Here is a 27655-nt window from a genome sequence, read left to right as displayed (position 1 = left end):
GAGAACCAATACATCATAAATAACAATAATATTTTTTCACATGTTGTGCTCTTTGGGGGAATATGTGTTTGCTGAATTACAGATGTTTGGACGGATTCAGAACATATTCTAATTGTATCTGTACATTTGGTCAGTAATTCGAGCTGTGCTGTTAGTTGTTTTTTTAGACTGTGCAGGCATCCAAGCAGTTCATGACCTGCTTTAATCTTCTTTTCGACTTCATTTTTTTTTTTACTTCATCCCTCTGGTTAACACGAGCTAAATCCTGAGACCTGCAGTTTATTTTTTGACCACAATCCTGTGAGATCCCACTACCTTCCAGCTCCCTTATAGTCAAGATGGTGACGAATATCACAAAAATTGGGATTTATTCATCTCATATTGTGCCTAATTTAAGTTCACCATAAAATATCGGGTATGGCAATAATCCGCAGATGCTCCAGTTCAAAATGAGATTAAACTTTTCTTTTGTCAGTTTTTGAGCCACGACAAAGTCTGAAATGTGTAGACGAGTTAAGGCAGGTTTTTAGCCGAGAAATACTTCTTGCTATGTAATTGAAGCAGTTCTTGATCACTTGTGATTCACATTCCCATGATTAGGCCAGTAGGGGTACTGGTTTAAGACAAGTTAGGATAGTATATCCATGGTGAGGAGTCAGCAATTAATGACGGTATAAAACAGTAAATAAAACAGGTTTTTTAAACAATGTGAAGCACCACGACCACGAGAGGTCCTTGAGCATACAGTCATTAATTTGCAAAAGAAATTTCAGGCTGATTGGTCCAATAGTAAGATTATCGGATACACAGACACATTGTGGAGAAAATAATTGCAGGTCAATCATAACTTATTGTTCCACTGGTTGGGCCTCTTTTATTTGTTTTGAATGGAATACTGGACCCAACGGAAAACAGTGAATTATAAGATTAATACAGTGCTTTTCATTATCTTTTTCCTAGACTGGGCAGAACAGGAAACGACACCTGCAGTAACTCTCCTCACAAGCCCTTCCTCTCCTTCTGAAGGCACACAGCCCACACAGCAAATCACCACAGCAAAACTGGACAACAGCTGCTTCCAGAACATTACCGTGTAACCTGTCAGCAGCTTCTGCACGCACAGAGTTGACGGACTGTACCAGAGATCAGATGATCCAAAGACATTCTACAGATGTGTGCAGAGGAAGACATACGTCAAAAAGTGCCACACTCTGGGAACAGAACACAGCAGCGGAGTGACAGTTATAGCATGGAAGAATTCAGTTATAGTCAGCTTTGTAGCAGCCACTCTATCCTTTTTGTTAAATGCATGGAGTACAGGTGATTTTGCATATGGACTAAGTGTAGAGTAAGTAAAGCCTCCGGTTTACTATGAAAGAAAGAGTGTAAAAGGAATATCAACCTTTTAAAGCTGCCAGGCCAAATGGGGCAAGTAACATACATTTGTGGACCCAACAGGACAGTATTTTAGGAAAAAAAATAGTAGTGAACAGAGGGAAACAAATTATTTTTTAATGTAGTTTGAATTGGGCTATGAATTACATGAATTTGTCAATTTAAAATATAAATTTGCAAGTCAAGATAGCCACAGTTTGTTGTGGGGTTTTGTTTGTTTGTTTTGTTTATATTTTATTTCCAACATTTTAAACTAAACAAAAATATAAAAACACAAACAAACACACAAAACTCATCTCATCTTCAACCGCTTATCCGGGGTCGGGTCGCAGGGGCAGCAGCTTCACCAGGGGACCCCAAACTTCCCTTTCCCGGGCCACATTAACCACACAAAACTAAATTACAATAAACTGAAATGAACAATGGTGTTTAATCAGACAATTTAATGATGAGGTTCGTAATAAAGGTCAATCCCTACATGGATTAATGAATCAGCGTTAACACATTCATGAACTCATTTATTAAAAACCACCAGACAGAAGGATCCCAATTATACAACAACAATAATCAGGGCCGCAGTGCAAACTCAGTTTAAATCAGTGTATTGCACAATGAGCTACACTCAGCATCAGAAATTGTCTAAAATAATTGTCCAAACGGTCCAAATAAGTTTGTTTTGTTTAATTCTGTTTTATTGGTTTTTTTGTGGAAGTGAATCATCTTCTCAAACTAAATAATAAAGGATCTCTGATAAGTGTCCATTTCGTTTTTCCCGTTAGGAGTGGAGCCTCTTTACAAACTATTTAACAAACGATCTTTGAGTGAATCTCCGACGCTTTGAGTGGGTAACGGCTGCGGCCTGCTGCGCTGCAGACGATCAAGCAGGTCCCGCCTCAAGCAGGTCCCGCCTCCCGCCAGCAGCCCCGCCTCCCGCTAGAAGGTGAAGCCCCGCCTCCCGCCCGACAGCCAATGTTTTCTTTCTGGTCCCACTGCGCCTGCACAACAGGGGGCAAGTTTCCTTTAAAGGAAACATTCATGGTGTGTTTTCTTCATATTGCATTGCAATAGCCTGTTTAAAGTGATTATATATGCAACAAACAACTAATCAGTACTGATACTATATGCTAATAGATAAAGGAGTGACAATAACACAGTAAATGCCATGAATTGCTTAGATATAGCTGTGTAGTATTCTTAGGAAAAAAGTACATATGAGAGAAGGCTCATTACAGCTAGAAGAGACATATGACTTTTCTTTTTTAAAGACTTGAGACTTATAATAATGTTAATGCTAATATGCCTTGTGTATCTTGAATCTAATGGTCAATTGTTCTTCTATTTTTGTTCAGCATCCAACCCATTTCGCAGCAAGTGAGGAGCCAGTTTTTCCCTCAGGGGAATCTTATAACTGTCTTTGTTGTCCTTTTAAGACAAGCCAGCATGACAGTATAGTGCACCATATGAAAAAACATTTGGATGCAGCAGTCCGCCATGGAGGTATTGTCACTCTTTATGTGGTCTACAGAAGCAAATACTGTACTTGTGTTAGGCTGTCAATAACTCTAATGTAATAAATATTTTGTTTTGCAGAATACCGAATCTGCAAATGCAGCTTTAAATGCAGAGACGCTCACCATTTTCACTGCCTCACCTGTGACACAACTATTATAAGAAGGAACCATTTCATTTCTCACTTAAAAGTCTGTGCTGTAAGATCTGTTCCCAAGAGCCAAAAAACAGCCACCGTGAGCCCCATAGCAGCCAGTGTCACCGAGAGCCCCGAAGCAGCCAGTGTCACCGAGAGCCCCGTGGTTCTGGAGCCTTGCAACGTAATTTCGTTCATGTATATGCAAATGTGCTTGAATGACAATAAAGTTTGTCTAAGTCTAAGAATAAGTCTTCTTACGATTCACATCGCTTCTCTCCACCCAACACCCACAAGCACCCTCTCGCCCCTTCTCACACCTTCTCACACACCCCAGCTGACCAACCCCCCACCCAAACTAAGCCCCCACATGCAGCCACACACACACACACACTCACACCATCTACACACAACACGCACTAAGCTGCGCTTTCGTAGTTTTGTTATTTTGTATATTTATATCTCATTGCACACACCTTCTATTGCACATACTTTAGTGTCATATCTTGTTGTTAGTCTATAAGTTGTTGTTAGTCATTTATTTTGTTGTGTTTTACATTGTTGTGTCTGCTTCTAGTGTTTAGGTCTTTTGTTGTGTTTACATTTTGTTGTGTCTATGACTAGCGTAGTAGTAGGAGAAAATCCTCCATCCAGGCGCTGTTTCTACCGAGTAGGCAGAGCTTGGCATGTGACGTGTGTGTCATGGGCGGGGCTGTGTGTGTCATGGGCGGGGGCTGGACCTGCTGGACGTCTGCAGCAGCAGGCCGCAGCCGGCTCTGCAGCAGGCCGCAGCCGTTAGTACTTGGACGCTTTCGGAGTTTTCTGAAAATAATGCAACACAATCGTGTAGACAGAATCAACATGCTGTCGTGTAAATAAGATAAATAACATATGGCTGTTTAGTTTGTTTACTGAAAGGAAAAGGTATAGAGCTGTTGGGATCTTTAAATGACTCCTGTTGGGATCTGACGCTATTCAGAAATACAATTTAATCAAATTAACTTCACGCGCAAGGGTATAATGGTAGGGTAAACACCGGAATTATAAATGAGGCTCCAAAACTCTTTCTGTAGCTTACTGGTGTCCAGTCATCAAAAACCATATCATCTTGGTCTTCCTCGTCATCTAATCCTACAAGGGTTGCCATTTGATGCAGTCACACACCAGTTTGTCAACTCTCTCCTTTAGCCAACAACATATTGGAAATGCTGTTTGTTCAAACATTTTTTGAAAAACCAGCTCTCGTCGAAACTGCTGCCGTCTTCTTGCTCGACCCAGGCATGTCTTGAACGGACACTGCACTAGAGATGCCAAATAAATAAAGAGAGGATCTTTGATTGTATTTTAGGATGGAGTTTTCCTTTAACGTTATGGTTATTACGCTTTGATGAAGCGTACAGAAATGCTTTCTGGGAATGAAGTTTTATATAAACTTAAATCCTGTTAATAGAAAGGTCTAATGAGACATCGTGTACTTCATTTCCCACAATTCTTAAAGTCGTACTTCCTGGTTAACTTACACGTAGCGCCACTGCTGTTCGAGAGCTTCAGAGTAGGAGCATAGCTACAAACTTCGTCTTGAATAGACTTATTTAAGGTATCTACGATTGTTGGTCACATGCATTCATAGACGTGTTTATTAACTTCGAGGATAATGAAGCCACAGTGGCACGTGGCGCTGTTTGTGTCCTCATAGGTTGGCTAAGCTAACTTCAACGATATCAAGCTAATATTGGCAAGAGTAGTTAGCAAGTACTTGTGTTGTTTAAAGATGTATACATTATTATCTGGATTATATAAGTACATGTTCCAGAAGGACGAATACTGTGTCTTGATCCTTGGCTTGGACAACGCTGGGAAAACGGTACGTCAACGTTACATTTTAATCTGAATGTTATCCAGCTGGGTTAATGTTAGCCCGTCTGTCCACACTGTTATTGTTCACAGTTGTGGTGCCCTGCTTTCATCCTCGTTTGTAAAAACAATAACCAGCAGTGGCGTGCACAGACTTTTTGAACGGCAGGGGCGAAAAGGAAAAAAAGGGCACATAATTGCGCGATCCTCGCCACTGAAGAAGGCACTTTAGCACTAGAGATGTCACAATACCAAAAATTCAGTAGTCTGTGCCAATACCAGTGAAAATACACCATTCTCGATGCCAATTTGATACCACAGTAAAAAAAAGGATTTTGTAAGATCCCATTTACTTAAACATGGACTACTTTACTAGCAAATTTGCAAAAATATAAAATGCCTTTTCTACAACACACATACAGAATAACAACAACCAACAGAGTTAAGTCATTCACAGAGAATGCACACATTGGACCCCCCCCCCCCCCCCCACACACACACACACACACACACACACACAAACACACACACACACGCATCACTAACAGTAGATGCAGTCATTTTTACAGACGTGGTGGTGGCAGGTAGTTAATGTTAAAACATTACCATGAAATTGTTTGCAAACATTTGCAAAATTATTTAGTTGATAAGACCAACTGAAATGTAAAGAGGCGTGCTAACCGATTAGCCGAGGCTGCGTTACTACGAGGTTCAGGCTAACGTTAAACCTACAGCACATATGCTCCATAACATAAGGCATTATTGCAAAAGATCAGATCATATCAGTCCAGTCCCTGCCTGGTCAGATGTGTACATGAACTGATGAAGCCTCTTGGATGAGAGGTGAAACGTCTTCCTAGACAAATAACCAAGTCCAGTTGCTTTGGACTGAAATTTCGTTGGGGATACTGCAACAGATGTGTCCACAAGCATCTAAACATCATGTATGTACCGTAGCTGTCCTGGTGAACGTTTCCTTGTTTAGTTTTTCATCACAATGTTAAACATAACGTTACCTATCTGATCCGTCGTTATAGTTTTGTTAGAGGAAATGTGGGTAAACGCTAAAATTTAAGCACTTCTTCCCTTGGTCTGAAGACCGCGGTAGAATCGTTTGCATAGTGGCTTCAGTGGATTGATTGAACTCCACGGTCATCTGCCTCGCAGGCAAAGTACTTCCATACACGACTCTTGGTGCCTTTTTTATCGACGAGACCAGGCAAAGCGATCGCTGTTGTTCACTTCCAAATGGGGTTTGTTATGCCTGTTCCACTTTTTTCGTGATCTCCTACTTCTGAATCAAAGTTTGACTAGAACACTCGCTATACTGCCCCTATTAGTTCTGGAAGAGTCACAGCACTGAAACTTCTGGTGCCTCGGTGCTTCTGGTGCTTCAAAAAAACAGGCATTGTCAGTGTTTTTTTTTATTTTAGAACTTAAAACTATCCAGTATCAGTTCTTGTGACATCCATATTAAGCACATGTTTTGGTCCCTAAAGGGCACTTAAGCACACATTTTGGCGCCTATAGGGCACTTTAGCACATGTTTTGGCTCTTACAGGGCACTTTAGCACATGTTTTGGCTCCTAAAGGGCGCCATAGCACACATTTTGGCTCCTAAAGGGCCCTTAAGCACATGTTTTGGCTCCTAAAGGGCACTTAAGCACACATTTTGGCTCCTATAGGGCACTTTAGCACACGTTTTGGCTACTAGAGGGCACTTTAGCACAGGTTTTGGCTCCTTCAGGGCACTTTAGCACACGTTTTGGCTCCTATAGGGCACTTTAGCAAACGGTTTGGCTCCTATAGGACACTTAAGCACACGTTTTGGCTACTAGAGGGCACTTCAGCACACATTTTGGCTCCTAAAGGGCACTTCAGCACACATTTTGGCTCCTTAAGGGCACTTTAGCACACATTTTGGCACCTATAGGGCACTTTAGCACACGTTTGGGCTATTAGAGGGCACTTTAGCACATGTTTTGGTGCCTATAGGGCACTTTACCACACATTTTGGCTCTTATAGGGCACTTTAGCACATGTTTTGGCTCCTAAAGGGCGCTTTAGCACATGTTTTGGCTCCTAAAGGACACTTTAGCACACGTTTTGGCTCCTATAGGGCACTTTAGCACACATTTTGGCGCCTGTAGGGCACTTCAGCACACGTTTTGGCTACTAGAGGGCACTTCAGCACACGTTTTGGCGCCTATATGGCACTTTACCACACATCTAGGCTCTTATAGGGCACTTTAGCACATGTTTTGGCTCCTAAAGGGCACTTTAGCACACATTTTGGCTCCTATAGGGCACTTTAGCACACGTTTTGGCTACTAGAGGGCACTTCAGCACACGTTTTGGCTCCTATAAGACACTTTAGCACCCATTTGGCACCTATAGGGCACTTTAGCACACGTTTTGGCTACTAGAGGGCACTTCAGCACACGTTTTGGCGCCTATAGGGCACTTTACCACACATTTTGGCTCCTATAGGGCACTTTAGCACACATTTTGGGCCCTTTTGCACACATTTTGGTCCCTTCAGCATGGGTTTTTCAACAATTGACCCTGTTCTGATCCGAGGACCACTTACATCATTAAGACACACAAGGTTTTTACTCTCCATTAACTCCTCAATCACCATCCCATTTTCATCATTAGAATAATCCAAAAACGTACTATGAGCATCAAAATATCCACAACATACCACAACATTACTAGAGCTTTGATGACTCTAAATGTTCAAAAACTGGTCGTGACAGATGTCTGTTCTCCATAGAGCTGGGTCTGACAAATAGGCAGTCCCTAATGGGGACAAGAGTCACATACCTATCTCAATGCGTCCTCAATGCATCCTGAGACTATTTTCATCTGTAGTTAAAACTTTCCACTTGTGTTTGGATCACAGAGGCCACATGTTGCTGCTGAATGAGAACAGGGTCTTTGATTAAGAAAGTAAGGGTCCGTCCACACAGAGGCGAGTTTTACTTTAATCGCACAACTTTAGTATCGGTTAGAATAATTCATCCACTAACACCAGAAACAGTGGACAGATTTCTCTCTAGCATGGTTGAGGATTTAGGAAGTCTTTGGTGTTTGTATTATGATTATACACAACAGCGTCTCCCCCGCTCTTCTTCTCCTTTGTTTGTGTATTTCTGTTTCAGTTACAGTAGCACATACAGGCCTGGAATGTGTACTACAGCGTTTTTAGCCGGTTTAGTTCACTGGTGGGTGCAGATATTTCTTGAGCCGAGACCATGTGCATAGAAAACTTTTTAACAATGGAGAAAAAAAGGATGTTTTTGATCGTGTGGACGTACTAAGTGTGCAAGAGTTGGGCCTCTTGTACAGCTACATGGCAGAGTGAATGTAAATGTTTATGTGAACCTCCTTCAGCAACATGCAATACCTTCACTGCAATTGTCTCCCAATCAGTTTTCATTCAAGACAATGCCCCCTGTCACACTGAAAAACAGGTGAAGCAGTTCCTTGAAGCTAAGAATATTGAAACAATGATATGGCCCGCCCAGAGTCCAGGTCAAAACCCCATAGATAATCTCTGAAAAATCCTTGGCACAAAGTAATGTCTAAGACAACCACTCCAGTTACTGAACTGTGGAAGAGACTGAGTCAGAATGGACCAAGATCAAACCAGAGCAGTGTGAGAAACTAGTGATGTCCTGTGGGTGCAAATGTGATGAATTCATTCAAAACAAGGGGCCTCTACACTTCCTATTCATTTTTGAATCCTACAGCCCTAAGAAAACAGTGTTGAAATCTTCTCTTCTGACACAATGGTTACTGTTTTCTAATCTTGATCACTGTTTTTTTTTCCACAAAATAAAGGTTTTTGTTGAAGTGCCTTGGTTATTTAAAAAAAAACACGGTAGGACAGCAGTGGTATATCCACAGCTGATATTCTATCAAATTATGAACAATAATAACAAAAATAACAATTTAAGAATGAATCAAGTATTTATAATTTATTCTCTAATTTTGATCCCCACTGTTAATGTATCCATTAATTTCACTGTTGTCTCTCTTTGCAGACCTTTCTGGAACAAACCAAAACAAAGTTCAGTAAGAACTATAAGGGAATGAATTTATCAAAGATAACAACCACGGTTGGCCTGAACAGTAAGTGAAAGTTCCAGTATATCTTAAGTTGTGCTTGACATGAAGAGTAATGGGCTTGTTGCTCCAAAAAGTAACTATCCAGGGTGGATCTCTTTTCTGTTACACCACTGAAGGTGAACGTTTGCCCCCCTTTTTTGTCAAATCAGAAAGGCATTACAGGAACAATATGTAAGCAGTGTATGAAGATAGTGCCGTCAGCACTGTGACACTAACACGTGAGCCCCGCAGCTTCTTAAACATCAGGCTACAGGTTATAGTCACAGTGTCGACAACTGACGGACGTGAAGCCTTCATATGTTAAGGGCTAGGACGGTCTCTGCCTTACCTCCGTGAGTACTGTAGGCTACACTGCGGCTAACACAAGTACTATGCAAAGACACCTGCAGCACCACCACAGCTCTCTGCTAAAATCAACCCCTTGTAAAGAAAATACTGACATTTTAAAATAGTGTTAACATCTCATCTCATTTTCGTGGACTCATGTCTCGTCTTGTAACCTGAGGGTCTCGTCACACCCTTAATTATATATATGAATATATATGTATATATATATATATTAGGGGTGGAACGGTATACCGAAAAAATCTGTCCCGTTCGGTACGCATGTCACGGTTCGGGACACGTGTGTACCGTTCGGTTTATGACGTACGACGTAGCGTAAGTTTTGCGCCAGTAACCCAGTGAAGTTTTTTCCCATTTGGTACAAGGAGGCGTGTACTGTTGAGCGCTGCAAGTTGCAAAAATGTCAAGAGAAGACACGGGAGGAGCCCCAAAGTTGGAGTATGCGCCAGCGTTATCGTTTCGTTCTCCTGTGTGGGAGCATTTCGGATTTACTGTAACCTATGATGACAGCGGTAAAAAGTTGGTGGAAAAAAACTGTAACTGTATGCAAGCACTGCACAAAACGTGTTACTTATGCTAGCGGCAACACCTCAAATATGCTAACGCATCTGCGGAGACACCATCCCAGAGTGACACTTGACAGCACAAGGAAGAGAGAGTCGGGTAAGAAACAGCAACTTCTGCTCCCCGCAGCCTTTAAACAGCCACTTGGTGAGAAGTAAAATGGGGCTAAAGCAATCATTAAAGCAATGGGGGTGTTTATAGTGAAAGATATGCAGCCTTATACCGTGGTGGATGATGCAGGATTTCAGCATATGATTGAAGTACTTGAGCTGCGGTATAATATTCCGTCCCGCCGTCACTTCAGCAACACAGTAATTACTGAACTTTATGAAGAAACACAACAAAGAAATTGTGAAAGAATTGTCCGACACAGCTTACGTGGCTCTTACTACAGATGGATGGATCTCTAGGGCCACTGAAAGTTTTCGAACTGTGACTGCTCATTACATTAACTTGGAGTGGGAGATGAAAAGCTCCGTTTTGCAGACCTGCCGGCTTTATGAAAGCCACACAGGTGAGCATCTTTCTGAAGCACTGACACAAGCAGTAACAGAATGGAAACTAGAAAGAGCCAACAGCACAATCCCTGTTACTACAGAAATATGGTGAATGCAGTCAATGCAACAGCTGGACTGGGACCACAGATATGGTGCTTTGCACATACTGTTAACCTTGCAGCCAAAAATGCAGTCTCATTAAATCAAGTTTCAAGACTCCTCGGGAAGATGAGGAAGGTGGTTAGTTGTTTTCACCGGAGCACAACAGCTGCCCATGTCCTGAAATCTAAGCAGGAGATGCTGGAATTAGCTGTTCACAAACTAATACATGATGTACCAACTCGTTGGAACACCGTCTATGACATGATGGAACAGCAGGCTGCCATCTATTCTGCCCTAATGGACAAGGATGTCAAGAAGAATGTCAAGGACGTGTCCATCTTGACTGACAGTGAGGCCAAACTCGCAGATGACCTCATTAAGATTCTCAAACCTCTGAAGAAGGTGACCACCCTCATGAGCACAGAAACATCACCCTCAGTGTCCATGGTCATCCCTCTGCAAAAGATGATAATAAAATCCATGACACCAAGTGATGAGGACAGTCCCACCATCAGAGATGCTAGGGCAGCCATCACCAAAGACCTGCAAGACAGATGCAGAGACCCTGATCTTCAGAAATATCTTCACAGAGCCACAGCACTGGATCCGAGGTTCAAGTCCCTGCCTTACCTGGAGGAAGCATCTCGTCAGGAAATCTTCAGTGATATTATCACAGACATTGAGGAAAATGAAGAGCAGGTATTGTAATTTTATTTTGTATATAACCTCATTTAATGTAATTTGTCATTAATTATCATAATCATATTGATGTATGTTTTTTTTTTAATGAAATCAAGCATATTTTTGCCTTAAGAATATATTTTCCCCACTGCCCAGTAGAGAATAATTTTAGTTTATTTTCTGCCATGGAAGCTTTTTGTTGTTACTAATATTTTCAAAACTACTATTATTAGCTATTATATCTATTACTATGCCTCTACAGGGTCAACCCAGTGAAGCCCAGGTGGCCTGTTCATCCTCAGCAGCAGGTCCAGGAGCATCAAATACATCACCTCCCCAGAAAAAATCTGCCATGGCAGAGCTGTTTGGAGAGTTCTTTACTACACAGGAAAGAACCACCACTATGTCCAGCATCACTCAGGAAGAAGTCACCTCCTACAAAGCCACAGGCTGCATTCCTGTGAATGCAGATCCACTTGCATGGTGGAAAAGCAACAAACATAAATATCCACTTGTTCAAGGTACATATGTACCAAGTGAGAGAGTTTTCTCAACAGCAGGGAATATTGTTACTGCAAGTAGATCTCGTCTTGCGGCAGAAAATGTGGACCAACTGATCTTCTTGCAAAAGAACTTGACAATAGATAAGTGTTGTTTTGAAACAGTGCAGTGTGTTTGTTAGTTTGATTTATATTGCATTTTATTTTGATTGCCAAACTGTGACACTTTAACTTTTGATAAGAAATCCAGCCATATTATATGATTGTATACCAGATACTGCACTTTAAGTCCAAGTGGAAAAAACTAATGATTCTAAGAACTGACAATCAGGGAATGAAAATATTATTGACATTGTTTTTTGTGTTCATTTTAAAGAAAGGAAAGTCTAGTGCTGGCTGAGTTATTCTTCACTTTATGTTGATTCCCTTTGCCTGTAATGTGACCATAAAAATTATTAAATTATTCTCAGTCAGAGCTTTAATTTTCCTCTTTCTACTTTAAAGGGAAACAACGTTTGTCAGAGAAACATGTAGCCTATTTCAGTCAGTTCAGTGATTGCCGTTTGTGCATATTTTAGTGAAAGAAAACCTATTTTCTTCTTTTTTTTTAAAAGATTTAATGTGTTTATATTCTTACCTAGAAGGCAAACAATTGTTTACCTTTTTTCCAAATAAATATATAAACGCGTAAATGCAGCAATGTGTCTCCTACTGTTTCAAAATCTCACTTCACTTTCATTTAAGATTGTTACAGTAATCCCTAAACAAGCTGCCTTATTATTTCAGTTTTTGCATGATTGCATGACATGTCCTTAAGAATATCTTATTTAAAAAATAATCTTATTATTAGGGTATAGATCAAGTACATGGTATTTTTAGAATCTAAAAGAAATAGAAAAAAACAACTGAACCGAAAAACCGTGACCCCACACCCGTGATATGAACCGAACAGTGGGTTTTGTGAACCGTTCCACCCCTAATATATATATTAATATTGTACGGTCATGACCCCCTCATTACCTCTCTTAGGGTCTACGCACACTGTCCATTCGTATCTTGCCCAAGCTCGATTTACGGCTTAAGCGTAGTTGATTTGACCAGTGTGAGTATAACTGTTCCCTGCCTAGGCATGGAACACATCCAGCCCACAGGTCGATTGAGAGAGGTGGGCTTTAGAAAAGCACGTTTTCACATGTACGAGCGCAAGCATTGACGACGGTCCTGATGTCTGTTTATATACAGCTGTTCCTTGCAATGGACATTTAAAAATTAAAATTAGCCCATTCACTCCAATACATGCGGGGAAGAGGAGATCATCTCCAACAAAAAGTTTTGGATACCAATCGAAAGGCTCAGAGTTATCTGGGTGCAAAGTGCAGGGCACATCGGAACTGCAAATCAGGCTTGCTCCTATGTCTGGAACATGAGGTCCCAGAGGCTCTCCTGCCGTTACATCTTACCACCAAAGCAGACGCTTATAACCACTATCTCTATTCTAAAGGATTATAACTTTAAAGGGGGGGATTTTCAACTGAAAAACAAATTGAATTTGCTATTCTAAAAATTACTAGGGAATATCATATTATTGCATAGTTGCTTTCTGAAAGAAAAACTCAAGCAGACATTGTTTCACTTCACTTTGTGATCACCTCCACAGTAGGCTCTACAGTATAACAATTCTCATTAATGTGCCACTTTCCTTCACAGTTGGCACAATTGATGTGGGTAAGGCTCGACTGATGTTCTGGGATCTGGGAGGTCAGGATGAGCTCCAATCTCTGTGGGACAAAGTGAGTTCAGAATTACACGCCAACAGTTTTACCAGCCTCATACTGACACACACTCTTCATGTCTGTCTGGGCTGAACACTCTGTCTTCACCAGAATGGATGAATAAGATTTCATAACTATACTTATGTAAATATGTGTATGCACTTTCAAATACTCTGTTTGACCATTTTACCATGTAACTGCCCAAACCCAGACCAAACCTAAGGTATTATGTCCAGTAATCAGTTTCTTCAAAAGGAAACTAGAAATATTTTGAAACTGATGACTTGCTGACAATGGATTAGTATATTAAGACTGAAAGAGTATTAAGACCACAGCTGAGGAAAACTATAATCAGATATTGAGAACAAAAGTATTTTGAGGAAAAAATCTTTATTTTGAGATTATAGTAAAAACAAAGCTGTCAGACAACTCATGAGGCGCTAAAAGGACAGCGGTCCTACAGCCTTCACCAGGCTGGTGCCTACAGTGGTTCTCAAACTTTGTACATGATGTTCCGCCTCAGTTAAAAAAAAAGGGTCTCTCAAGCAACCAATCATTTCCCCTCTGCTTACTATCTTCCATCACAGTTTATCTCGTTATTTGGCTCTAATTACATTACTAAACTATTTAAACAAACATACTAAGAGGTGTCATTGATTTCCTACCTTCCAGTTACCTATAGCATTCTTAAAATGTGGTTGAGACATTGTAGGTAACCTTTTACATCTAGGGTTGCAAAGGGGCAGTACATTTCTGGTAAACTGCTGGAAACTTTCCAGAAACAAATATATGACAGGAAATGCTAAACTTGTTTCAAATCACATATCAAGAATCCTAAAAGTTTAAGTATTTTCTTAGTATTATATTAATTTAGTAATCAATGTTTCCTTTTTTATTTTGGAGATTCCTTCAAGTACCACCACAGAGTTTGAGTACCATCAGTGGTACAAGTACCACAGTTTGAGACCAACTTTATTCAGAGGAGTCAATGCAGTGTTTTAAAGCACATTAACATCTAATTGAATCTATCTAAAAGTGTAATACTCAGTATACTATACTGCTGTATATACTATATATAAATATGCTATTTACCACAGCTGGGGCTGTAAAAGCTGTAAAATGCACATTGAAGTGCTTGAAAAGTGCTTGAATTTGACTATGGAAAAGGTGTAGGAACCCTGGTCAAATTAAAGTGAGACTGCAGTCTAGTCTTTTGCAAGTTAAAATAGCAACTGCAATAAATGGACTTTCAGAAACACATTCACATAATCCCGTACCTAGTGATGTCCAAATGAAGCTTTATGAAGCATTCTCATTATTTTCTTCTTCTAGATCATGGGTGTCAAAGTCAAGGCCCGCGGGCCAGATTCGGCCCGCCAATGAATTATCTTGGCCCCCCGAATGATATTTGATTAGTATTAGAACCGGCCTGCACGCCACAGCCACCTGCTGGTGTTTTTCACGCACCAAAACTACATTACCCACAATGCAATGGTAGCCCACAAACTCACTGTAGCGCCGCAAGTGGGCCGCCCCGTCTTCAATATTCTTAAGCATTCAGGGCAGATGTCAACGTTCAGCATCCCCCCCCCCCCCACAATAATGGCTAAAGGGAAGGTGGACGATGAGAACAGGGTGTTTTAAGCTAGGTGGGAGGCAGAGCACATGTTCACGGAGGTAAAAGGCAAAGCTGTGTGTCTTTTATCTTGATATTAAGGAACACATTTTATTTTTTGCTGTTTGCCTGTTGAAATTTTTTCCTTGAAATAACTAAGGTCATAAGAAAATATTGCTTTATTCATTTAATGTACAGGACATGTGTTTTCTCTTTGAAGGAAGTTTGTTTTTGTCTGTGATCCTGTTGAAAAATGTTTTCACCTGAAATTACTGCTGGAGCCATACAAAAATATTGGATTGTTTATTTAATTATTATATATAATACGGTACACTGTGTTAGGTCTTGGTTCAATAGGTTATATGCAATCATTTTAATATGTTTTAATAAACATTGAACCAGTCCGGCCCTCGGCTTGTAGCAAATTTGTTTTTTTGGCCCTCTGATGTATTTGACTTTGACATCCCTGTTCTAGATGGAGCTCTCTGTTCAACAAAGGGTTGAAAACACACTGAATCACCATTCATTGAGCCCTTTTCTTTAAACCAAGAGCTCCATCTAGTGGACTCAACAAATACAACTAATGCTTCATGAAACTTCATTTGGACATCACTACCTATACCCCATCCAATCATAATATGCACTTTTTGGTTTAATGCAATCTTTTCTTTGCAACACTGTGACTTTTTCCTTAACATATTACAACTTTTAACTCCTAACATTGTGAATGAAATGTTCACATGAAATCTCATACTTTATTCTGACTGTGGCCTGAATATGACTAAATTGTACTTGTATCTAGTGATGTCCAAATTAAGCTTCATGAAGCATTTGTTGTATTTGTTGAGCCCACTAGATGGAGCTCTTGGTTTAAAGGTCACCTATTGTACTACTTTTCTGGTCTTAATTTATTATTCATGACTCCTATAGAGCAGCCTGACATGATTCACCGCCCAATAAACTGTCGATTTTGGGGAAACTCTTCCTGTCCTCTGGCACTTTCTGCAGTCTCTGTAAACACTGTTCAAGTGACTCCTCCCCCTTAACCCTGTTCCACTGAGCCCACTCTGTTGTCATTGGTTACCATTCGGAAGATCTACAAAGGGCAGTTAAGCTCTAAACGCTCCTTTTGCCGGTTAATAGGAGAAATATTACAGGACAACAACGCTCCTTTTATCTTATTTTTGGCAAAGACAAGACTAAAAATTAAATTCATTGCTGCATCACATACGACGCTGCAATGTGCACGTCTGTTTTATGTCCATGTCACAGTTAGCAGAACAAAAAAATGTATGTTTCTGATTGGAGCAATCTTACAACCGTCCCCTGTTACAACTGTTCCTGGTCTCCCCTACTATCAAATGTATTTTTCAAAGGTGGCAGTATCGTAAGTGCGTTCTTATACAATCATATCCGCCACAGTAGATATGAGATGTGGCCTGAAAATCATGGGTAAGCTGTTTGTGAATGTGATGAGAGAGTCAGAGCACAGATGCTGCTGTTAGAGAAACACAACAGGGAAACCACAGCAGGGTAACACTGGCTCACACTGATGACAGTACCCGGGTCAGATGCTGCAAGTCTGAGGCTGCTGTCAGTCCAGTGCTGTACTCATAAGCGCGGAGCGGAGAAGTAGATCTGTCCTGTCCGGAGCTTAGATGCTACAGGGGCCGACTGCAGTTTAAGACGGTGGTTTGTTTTTCTGCCGGCGAGAGGCCCCTCCCACACACCACCACTGCCGTAGTGGCTCGCTTCCACGGCCACGTAACATAACACTCAGGTGTGAAGTGTCGTAACGTTAAACAGACCCACATATTAGGATCCTGAATCAGCCTGTCTACCCACTTATGCCTGGTGCTTGGATCTTTAGGAGAGCTAAAGAAAAACGGCTTTCCCTCACACCCAAACAAACACTTTTTTGGAGACATTTCTACCGACGTCCTAACTGAAGTGAAAAGAGCCAACTGCAGAGTGTGCCGGCAGGTCAGGGCACGGCAGTGATGGACCTGAGGTGGAGCAACATGATCTCGAGGGAAGTCCGGCATCATCTACATAGATAAATTCACAATATTTAAAGAAAACGCTAATAGCAACCAAATCCTAGCATTCAGAGCTGAGCACAGCTGACCCAGACAGGCCTCACATATAAATACATGTACATCATTGTTTGATACTTTGGTGTCTTTTAACATGACTATACAACATTATGAAAACATTTATAAGTCAGAAAAGACAGAAAGCACAATAGAAGAAAAGGGCTCAATGAATGGTGATTCAGTGTGTTTTCAACCCTTTGTTGAAAAGAGAGCTCCATCTAGAAGACTCAGAAAATAATGAGAATGCTTCATAAAGCTTCATTTGGACATCACTACTTGTATCTACTCCTTCAGCAGTGGTACCAAAAGGTATCTTGATGCTATCATTTTTGTTTTGATGACGTTGGTAACTTCAGCTCAGGAGCTGATATTCCTCATGTCTATATTTAGTACTATGCTGAGTCCCATGGAGTCATCTATGTGATAGATTCAACTGATGAAGAGCGCCTGTCAGAATCAAAGGAGGCCTTCGGTGAGTGACCTTCTCTTATTTTCTGAATGAAATGGAGAAAAATGAAAACTCCAGCACCAGTGTTTTAGTGCAGACTACACATCAGTTCATAAAATCAACACCTGTCGTCATAACATGAAATGCTTTATTTTGAGTTACTGTATGTTTGCTAATTGTCGAATGAAGAATGTAACTCTTGTGTCCTCCAGAGAAAATGATCAGCAGTGAGGCGTTAGAAGGTGTCCCACTCCTCGTGCTGGCCAACAAGCAGGATGTCCCGGTACTGTATGATCTCTTTAACTTACTCACAACATGCTCAGGTTAATGCAGATTATAATCTGTGTTTTATCTTTATTCAGGATCGATTGATTGATTGATATTTGACTCATGTATCAGGCAAAAATTCCAATCATTCTCAGGATTTGACACTAACTTTTATACCAAAGAACACATGTGCGCCTGACACACATAAAGAACTTTGGAAGTGCATGAAAATCAATCAAATGAAGGGATACAAGAAAACATTTACAATAAATATGTGTACACGTTAAAGTACTAACTAGATTTTTAATTATTTGTGCTTCAAACTGCAATATTCACACATGTAATGCAAGTGAAAGCTGTCCTGCAAAAGCAATTACAGGATGTCAGGGCTGAGCCAGAATCATCCTTTCTTAAATAAAAAATTATATTAAAGATAACAATGACCATGGTCGTGTTTCTTTTTGTATGTTTTTTGCTCATTAATTGTTTTCCTTCAGTCACGTCTTATTTCTGTTCTGCTCTCAGGACTGTTTGTCAGTGCCGGACATTAAGACAGCCTTCAGTGACTCTGCCCCGAAGATTGGCAAGAGAGATTGTTTAGTCCAGCCTTGTACGGCCCTAACAGGGTAAGACTGCTACTGTACTGTGTAAATATGTTAAATGGTTCACTGAGTGTGAGCAGGAACAATTGCGTGTCAGACAAAATCCAGCACAATAGCTCTGTAAGGAACCACTCCTTTGTCCACGTTACCTTATGTAAAGCTGATTGATAGAGAGAGTGTTCTACCTCAGAATCGTCACAGCAGCAGGAACTAAATCTGATTTTGTGACCTCTGAGGTGATCAACTTCTGTTAAACTGATAAGGTTAATCATGTCAGTAGCTGAGATGGCTGCCAGAGGATCAACCCACGCAGCTCATTATTCTTTATCAGCTGCACCTTTACAGTCTGGTTACTGCCAGCTGTGCATCCTTACTGTTAGCAATGCTCTTCTTACGTATTCGGACAGAAGAGGTTAAAAATGCTGTTTTACAATAAGGTCCTTGTAATCAGTGTTAGTTAAAACGTAATAACGATCTTGCGTATTAACATGTATGTGTTATAATAGCATCACGTTATACATTTCTTAACATTTAACTATTCAATTCAATTCAATCTTATTTATAGTGTCAAATCATAACAAAAGTTATCTCAGGACACTTTACAGAGTAGGTAAAGACCACACTCAATGACTTATTTATGATTTACATAGACCCAACAATTCCTCTATAGAGTACAGTGGCAACAAAAACCTTCCCTATAACAGGCAGGAACGTTGGACAGACCCAGCTCTGTGGAGCACGGCCATCTGTCTTGACCGGTTGGGGAGGAAGGAAAGGAGAAAGAAAGAGAGAAAAGACACACAGATGGACAGAGAGAGACAGACAGACACACTTCCAGAGATGCAAGCAAGCAAAGCCTAACAGTAACTATAATAATATCTATAGTAATTTGAATATGACGTATATGTTAAGACAGTTAATACAACAGAATAGTAGAAACAAGCACAGCTAAGGTGATAGAATATGACAATGATAAGAATTATGGAATTATGAATGGTACAGACAGAGAGGAGAGAAGCTCAGAGTATCAGGAAAAGTATTATCCCCCGACAGACTAGGCCTATAGCAGCATAATTAAGCAGAAGAAAATCTTATTGTAAGTCCTAGCTGTAAGCTTTATCAAAAAGGAAAGTTTTAAGTTTACTCTTAAATATGGGGACAGTGTCAGCCTCCCGAATAACACTTGGGAGTTGGTTCCACAGGAGAGGAGCTTGGTAGCTGAAGTCTCTGCCTCCATTTCTACTTTTGGAGACTCTAGGAACGACGAGTAGCCCTGCATTCTCAGAGCGCAGAGATCTAGTCGGGTGATACGGTACTATGAGCTCTTAAAGATACGACGGAGCCTGACCAATTAGAGCTTTGTACGTAAGGAGAAGGATTTTAAATTCTATTCTAGATTTTACAGGTAGCCAGTGCAGAGAAGCTAATACAGGAGAAATATGTTCTCTTCTATTTGTTTTAGTTAGTACACGAGCTGCAGCATTTTGGACCAACTGGAGACTCTTAACAGACTTATTGGAGCAGCCTGATAATAAGGAGTGGCAGTAGTCCAGCCTAGAAGTAACAAATGCATGGACTAGTTTTTCTGCATCTTTCTGAGACACAGTGTTCCAAATTTTCGCAATATTACGCAGGTGAAAATATGCAGTCCTTGTTGTTAGTTTTATGTGAGAATCGAAGGACATATCCTGGTCAAAAATAACTCCCAGATTCCTTACTGTGGTGCTGGAGGACAACACAACATCATACACAGTAACAATATCTTTAGCTATTGAGTTTCGGAGGCCTTTGGGGCCAAGTACAATAACTTCAGTTTTGTCTGAGTTTAACATCAGAAAATTGCAGGTCATCCAGCTTTTTATTTCCTTAATGCACATTTGAAGTTTATCCAACTGATCGGTTTCTTCTGGTTTGATCGACAAATATAATTGTGTATCATCAGCATAACAATGGAAATTTATGGAGTGCTTCCTTATAATATTTCCTAAGAGAAGCATATATAGGGTGAATAGAATCGGTTCAAGGACAGAACCCTGTGGGACTCCATGAATGACTTTAGTGTGCATGGAGGATTTGTCATTAACATGTACAGATCTGAGATCTATCTGATAAATATGGCTCAGTGCGGTTCCTTTAATGCAGATCAGATGCTCCAGTCTCTGTAGCAGGATGTGATGGTCAATAGTGTCGAAGGCCGCACTAAGATCTAGTAAGACAAGTACAGAGACAAATCTTTTGTCTGAAGCTATAAGAAGGTTGTTAGTAATTTTCACCAGTGCTGTCTCAGTGCTATGATTCGCTCTAAATCCTGACTGGAAGTCCTCAAATATCTCATTATTATGTAAAAAGTCACACAGCTGATTGGAGACTAATTTCTCGAGGATCTTAGAGAAAAAAGGAAGGTTAGATATAGGTCTATAATTGGCTAGTACCTCAGGATCAAGACTGGGCTTTTTAAGAAGAGGATTAATTACAGCTACTTTAAAAGACTGTAGTACATAACCTGCTGAGTTGGGCAGGTGACCAGAGAAAATTACAGAGTTCGACATAGTTTTTGCATAAGCACACACCGACTCCACATTCATTTTAGTGACCTCCGATTGACGTAATCAGGTGTCATTACCGCCGACGTGAATAACAATCTTACCATATTTAAGTTTATCCTTAGCCAGCAGTTTCAAATAGGATTCAATGTCGCCTGCTCTGGCCCCTGGGACACATTTTACTATGGTCCCTGGTGTCACTAAGTTCACGTTTCTCAACTATGTGTTTTGCACCTACCAGATCTAATGCGAAACTATTTATTGTTACAGTTAATAAATCCTTTATTAAGCATTTAAATAAGATTTTAAAAAGTTACTTTCAGCGAGGGCCCAGGCAAGAAGCATAGTTAACTGTAACTCCTTCCATGGCCACCTCTTTTTTGGGTGGCCATTGGAGTGTTTAGGGTGGAGACAGTGGATGTTCAAGGGGAGACAGCAGGTCAACAGTAGATGCCACATTGAAGTTTTGAACACCATCTGAAGGCTGGAACCTAAAGATTCATTTGATGCAGCTCAGCACTATGTCAAGGTTTTCCAGTCGTACATCATAAATAAATAAATGATGTATTAAGTAAATAAATTGTAAAAGTGTATAAGAGCTTTGTACGTTAAGATTTACAAATATGAAAGCCATTCTCATGCTCACTAATGTCTCATAAGTTGTTGCAGCAGTTTTTTGCATTGATACTATTTGTTACACAGATTTGATGCTAAATTTTACAATATTTGACCACTTGAAAATTAATGAAAATGGTCAGAAATGCTTCCAAAATACCACGTTACGACGTCAGGACATTGAAGAACACCATAGAAAAATCCATGCTGTGATTTGTGACAGTTGGAGGTTTGTGCAAGAATTAAATTCACAGCGAACGTGTCAGAAACCCCCCTGTATATACTCTGGGCACTTTCACACCAGCCTTATTTAGTTAGGTTAAATCAAACTTAAGTGCGCTCCCTCTTTTGCTACAGTTCGTTTAAAGAAGAGGAGGTCTCTGCCAGCTTCCAAACAAACTCTGGTGCAGTTAGTCTGTAGTGAGAACGTGATCGGACCTGGGTCTGCACAGGTCACAACAGCTCAATTTATACAAAAAAATCTCCTATGAGGACAGACATCATCACACATAAAGACAGCTGGACTCACTGAATCCACAAGAGTCTTTAAAGTCGGACCCAATTTATGACTTTCAACACTGTTTATGGACCCCAGGATGCAGAAATATTCATATACATCCAAATCAACACATTTTTATTGCAGGAGACAAACTGCATGTTTCTGCCCCAAACTGTCTGGAGTATCATAAAGTGAACATGAGAGACTTGTGGGCTTGCTGTTGCAGTTTGCTCATGGGGGAATTGTTGGGTCTCTGTAAACCATAAATAAATCATAGTGTTGTTCAGACATACACTATATATAAAGGGATTAATAAGTGCATAATAACATGTTTCCTAAAAGTCTTAAAAAATGTCTTAAAGTAATGTTTATCAGTGTTTCCCCTCCCAATATATAAGGAGGCGCCCCACTCCCCCAACGGCACCCCCTGCCCCCCTTGAAAGTCAAGTAAATTTTCTTTAATTGTATTTTCTGAACAGCGTCAGATCCCAACAGGAGTCATTTAAGAATCACTAAAACAGAATTAAACAAACTGAAATTCTTTCTTTATTTTGTTATGCTTGACACCAAAAAGTGATTTTTGATTTAACTGTGAACTATTTCTCTTGGGGAATATAATTTGGACCTTTATGGACAATTATTGAAAATACATTTCCTGATGCTGAGTGTAGCTGAATGTGCAGTACACTGATTTAAACACTGAGTTTGCACTGTGGCTCTGATTATTGCTTGTAGAATTGTGATCCTTTTGTCTTGTGATTTTTACAATGCCCCCCCAACACTGTAAACCTAGACCAAACACTGTTTATGATGCTGGTATTAACATGTCTTATAGACATTTTCAAAGTTGTAAACAAACAAAAGTTTGATTTATGTTGCAGTAAATTATCCTCAAAGCAATTTCAGTCAAAAGCAACTGGACTTGGTTATTTGTCTAGGAAGACGTTTCACCTCTCATCCAAGAGGCTTTATCAGTTCATGTACGCATCTGACCAGGCTGGGACTGTCTTCATAGACAAATATCCAAGTCCAGTTGCTTTTGACTGAAATTGCTTTGAGGATAACGATGACCTGGACAAATGAAAATATTCACAGGCTTGTCGCAGTGAATGTGAATGACATCAGCTGACAGGAAGTTAACAAGGACCAAGGCTGTTGCCTAGCAATGGACTTCTATTAAAAAGGTCTATAGTCTTATTAACATATAATAATGTTTATGAGCATCTTATGAGGCCCTAACTACCAAATACCTAATGCTTATTACAAGGACCTTAATATAAATAGAGCGTTACAAGAATGCTCCTGAATGACTTCTTTGTTTTGACAGGGATGGAGTGAACGAAGGCATTGAATGGATGGTGAAGTGTGTGGTCAGAAACATTCACAGGCCACCCAGACAGAAGGACATAACATAAGAAGTCATCTCTTAGTTTCGACTGCCAGTTTCTCCTTGAGGACATTCCATGTAAACCCTGGACTCGATAACTCTCCTTGTGTTTGCTGTGACCTTGAACACTTATGGATTTTTGCTTTTAGGAGATCGTTACAGTTTGACAGTATTTTTAACAGTATCCATAATGTCAGATGTGCTTTGAATGGACTCTGTTTCACTTTGCTAAACTGTTTTGAAGTTGTGTTATGAATTCTTCTGCCTTGTGTGTGAGCAGCAGTCCCATTCTCTGGTGCTGGCTGGGGTCGCTGTGACTGTGTCTGCATTGAGCTCTACTGACCAACACCCTGTACTGTGATCACAGAAAATGTACAAAACTGTTATAGGGTGTTACACAGTATCAGATTAACTACACAATGTTTAGCTCACATTCTTTAATTTGGATTCTCCTCACATTTTGTGGAAAGAAAAATCAACCAACAATAATACTACAGATATTGTGCACACTTATTAAAACAGGTAAGAACCTTTTTTTGGACATATTTGTTGAAACAACATCTACACTTTTGGTACAGGTTTGGCAGATTCCTTGACGGCGGTTGTAAGACCACAGAGAACAAGTGTTGCTAGTAGTCTTGTTGTCAACTTTGATGGTGCTCTACTGACTTCAGAACGTCATACAATACATAAAAACATTGATTGCACCCCAATACCCATACAACCAATACTAGTATCCCAGAAAAAAGATTTGGCAAATCCTAATCAAGCCCCCACCATAGCGACTTCCTGGTCGATCCAATAAGGAAGTGCCAAAAACTGCAGTTCTGAGTGTCCACTAGGGGCAGGTTTCATAATTTGACCCCCATCTTAAACAGGCTGTTTTCACAGCATAATTACACCTATTTAAGGCCTTGTACAAAAAAACATTCTAGTCTGTATGTTTAGGTCATATCTCCATGACAACACTGAAGGGGGTGAATTTTTTTGCACCAGGCTAGTTTTTACTTTATTGGAGGTTAAAGTTTATGAATAATTAGGGGCATGGCCTCTTGAGTGAAAGTTAGCCTCTGGCCCTCACTTCTCCTCTGAGGTAAACATCAGCCAAATGGACGTATCTCCCTCCCCCGAAACGTCACATACATGCCCTTTCTTGGTAAGAGGAAATTAAAGATGGCAACTCCCGTATGCAAGGACGATTGGATCAAGTTAAGAGATCAAGTACCGACGGGTATGCTACATCCACTTTTTTTATACGGTCTGAGCCCAATACATAGCATGTCAAAAATACCATGATCTCCTGCTGCATCTAATCATATTTTGCAGTTTGCAAGCCAGCATGCTTTTGTGTAACTTTTAGTACGTACAGCATCTGCCCTTCCAAAGTATATAAAGATGCATACAGTATTCATTTGGAACTACTAATTTTTAAGAACATTGTGCCTTGAACCCTCTTGCTCATGTATGCTGTGCAAAGGATTGTGAGTCAGAATAGTATTAATAGAATTTAATATAAAAAAAATTGTTTCGTCCAACTGTTTGAATATTTTCATCTGTCAGGACCCCCTTTCGTGCTTGTGAATGTGCACTCATGCCGTGCCAAAGTCCACCTCTCTCAGCCGGGCCTTGGGTTAGACTTTAGCTGGGAATCCTGCTTTGGCACGGAACAAATGGTAAGTGTGAGAAGACCCTAACATACTATGTATTGGGACATACTGGCATACTAATTAGAATGGTATTATGGGTGTTGGAACACAGAACTATGCTCCAGTAGTATGCAAACTACATGCAACAGTACATACTTAAAGGCAGCTGCATACTTAAATAAAAGCGTGCAGTTTGGAACGCAGCAAATGTATTTTTCCACATATGCTTTGTCTCAAATTGCGCACTGCAGTGAGTGTACTGACATTCGTGCACTGCGCCCTATGTACTGACACGATCAGTGCACTCAGTCCCCCCAGTAAGTGCTGTCTCAAATCACACACTGCCGCCCCTGACTTACCGGAAATAACGATCGTATTTCTTCTTCTGTTTATTTTTCCAAAAGAAATGCAGTACACTGCATTTACCGACTTCTGGCATGAACGCACTTCCCCCCTCAAAAAAGCCAGTTTGACGGTGGAAGTGCACGATTTGGGACACAGCAACAGTGATTGTTTGTCTATCCGTTTACAACATTCAACATTTGGGAGGAACCATGGTACTGTTAAAGGTTGAATATGTAGAATCTTTATTCAAAGCTAATACACCCACGGGGTATTCTTAGGGTTAGGACAGGTTTGACAATGCCTTTCTGTCCCGTTCTGTTTCCATTGTAGCAGCCAATAGCATTGGACATTGCAGGTTGCCAGGGTTGTCTGTTGTTGGGTTGAGTTTGACAATCCTGCAGCTGCTTTGGAGTCTCAGTGAAGGGGGCGTTATTTGTCCCAGCAGCTGAGTGATCGGAGACGGGCAAAAACCAGAGTCAATAAAGGCCAAGCATTCACTCCATGGACTGATAGAAAAGAGAGAAACGGCATTAAAATGCACGCCCAAATGGCTATGTTTCTCCTTGATCGCTAACATCACTTTCATCTTTACTTAGCTGGAACGGCTAACACTAACTGTCAGTTAAACTCCTCTGCAATACTTGTTTTTATGGTGTGATTTGCAGGAGGGTATGGGTTCAACTAGGCTCAAACAGACTCCGGTCTCTTAGCTTGACACACTGGCAAACTGGCAACCAAACTGCTGGAATTATTTTTGTTGCGGTGTTCTGCTCATTCACCAGATTCAACCTTTAAGTTTATTTCATTCAGTAAGTGGAAGCTAGTTAGCCTAGCAGTTGCACGGATTCCCAATATTACATACTTTTTAAATTGCCTTTTGAGTCATAGTCCTACAGGCTCAGTGCTGTTTGTTCCACATACACAAAGAATGGAGTCATTAGCTGTCTCTCTTCCTGATTAAGTGATGTGAAAGGACCAGACCATCACACACAGCAACAGGTAGTCGTGGAACCTCAGCAATCTGTACGTTCAGTCACATGCCATTGTAACTAAGGCAGTGCTGAAATCATACATAGTACTAAGCCAGTGTGAAAAACATGATTAACTGTAAATTAAATTGAAGTAAACAAACTCTCGTCCACACTGATCACATGACAGTCAGAAATCAAAGATTCATGTCTCCCGAACAATGGAAATGTAAAGGGAGCGCTCTAAAACAAATTTATTCCTTTTGGTAAAAAAAAATTAAATCATGAAAATGTTTGGCTTCAACGTTTGATCTCTCCAACCTGCACACTGCCCCACAGAGTGAGGGAGCTTTCATTAAATTGCTCACTTTACTTGCTGTCTAACCTTTAAAAACATTACTTGTTAAGTTATTTATATATCACGTGTTTGGCTTCACATATATTGTAAGATAAATTCATGACGGTTAAGTGACAACAAATAACTTGCAGTTTTGAAGCGTTGGTGACATGACATGACATTTCTCAAGTTTTTCTGTGGCTGCTGTGAAGTGTAGACATTTCAAATCCAAATAATGTGAGCTGAAATCGTTTGGTGAGTGGTCCAACTTAGTGAAAAGGACAATAAATTCTATACTTACAATTTTGATATTTGAAGGGGTGGTTTGATAGATTTTTTTCTTCAGTATTATGCTCATAGACAAGGCAACTAACTGGACCTCCATACAGACTGTTGCAGCAGCCAAAAACAGGAGTCTTTACACACCTGTGCGAGTGGTACACATCCAATCCAATGGAAACTAAAGTGTTCCATTGCATTCATATCCTTTAACTTCTGTAAAACATTCAGAGTTTGATCAAAACAAACTGTATTTGTTTGGCTTTGGAAATGTTCATTTTCATAAATGGCAGAGACACTACAGCTCAGTAACTGTGCATTTAGTTTACATCGATATCATGACCGAAGTGTGCTGATCACACTGATATATCTTGCAGACCTCTACTGAATCACTTTATACCATTAGTTTAACTTGGGATGTATGAAGTGGTTCAAATAAAGAAGGTGACGTCCTCTGTCAGTTACATCTGGTGGAAGATGTTAATAAATGGCTGGTTTAAAAGAAAAATAAATCTGTCT

The 27655-nt window shown here is 40.3% G+C and overlaps 1 protein-coding gene across 1 annotated transcript; it reads left to right on the top strand.

The window, feature by feature from the left end:
* The first annotated feature begins 4593 nt into the window (after window positions 1–4593).
* arfrp1 (ADP-ribosylation factor related protein 1) lies at window positions 4594–27437 on the top strand. The gene is made up of 7 exons (XM_083938404.1): window positions 4594–4904; window positions 8944–9031; window positions 13425–13507; window positions 17591–17672; window positions 17861–17931; window positions 18441–18541; window positions 23502–27437. The coding sequence occupies exons 1-7, from the start codon at window positions 4812–4814 to the stop codon at window positions 23587–23589; spliced, it is 606 nt and encodes a 201-aa protein (XP_083794530.1). The 5' UTR covers window positions 4594–4811; the 3' UTR covers window positions 23590–27437.
* Window positions 27438–27655: the final 218 nt, after the last annotated feature.

The sequence above is a fragment of the Echiichthys vipera genome (genome assembly GCF_963691815.1).
Source record: "Echiichthys vipera genome assembly, chromosome: X".
Taxonomy (NCBI): Eukaryota; Metazoa; Chordata; class Actinopteri; order Perciformes; family Trachinidae; genus Echiichthys; species Echiichthys vipera.
This window is presented reverse-complemented; position numbering and strand designations above follow the sequence as displayed.

Bases quoted from the DNA above. Each gene is read 5' to 3' on its own strand.
- arfrp1 (XM_083938404.1), top strand. From the start codon at position 4,812: ATGTATACATTATTATCTGGATTATATAAGTACATGTTCCAGAAGGAC. The intron at 9,032-13,424 runs GTAAGTGAAAGT...TTTCCTTCACAG, and splicing joins AACCACGGTTGGCCTGAACA to TTGGCACAATTGATGTGGGT. The intron at 18,542-23,501 runs GTAAGACTGCTA...TTGTTTTGACAG, and splicing joins CCTTGTACGGCCCTAACAGG to GGATGGAGTGAACGAAGGCA.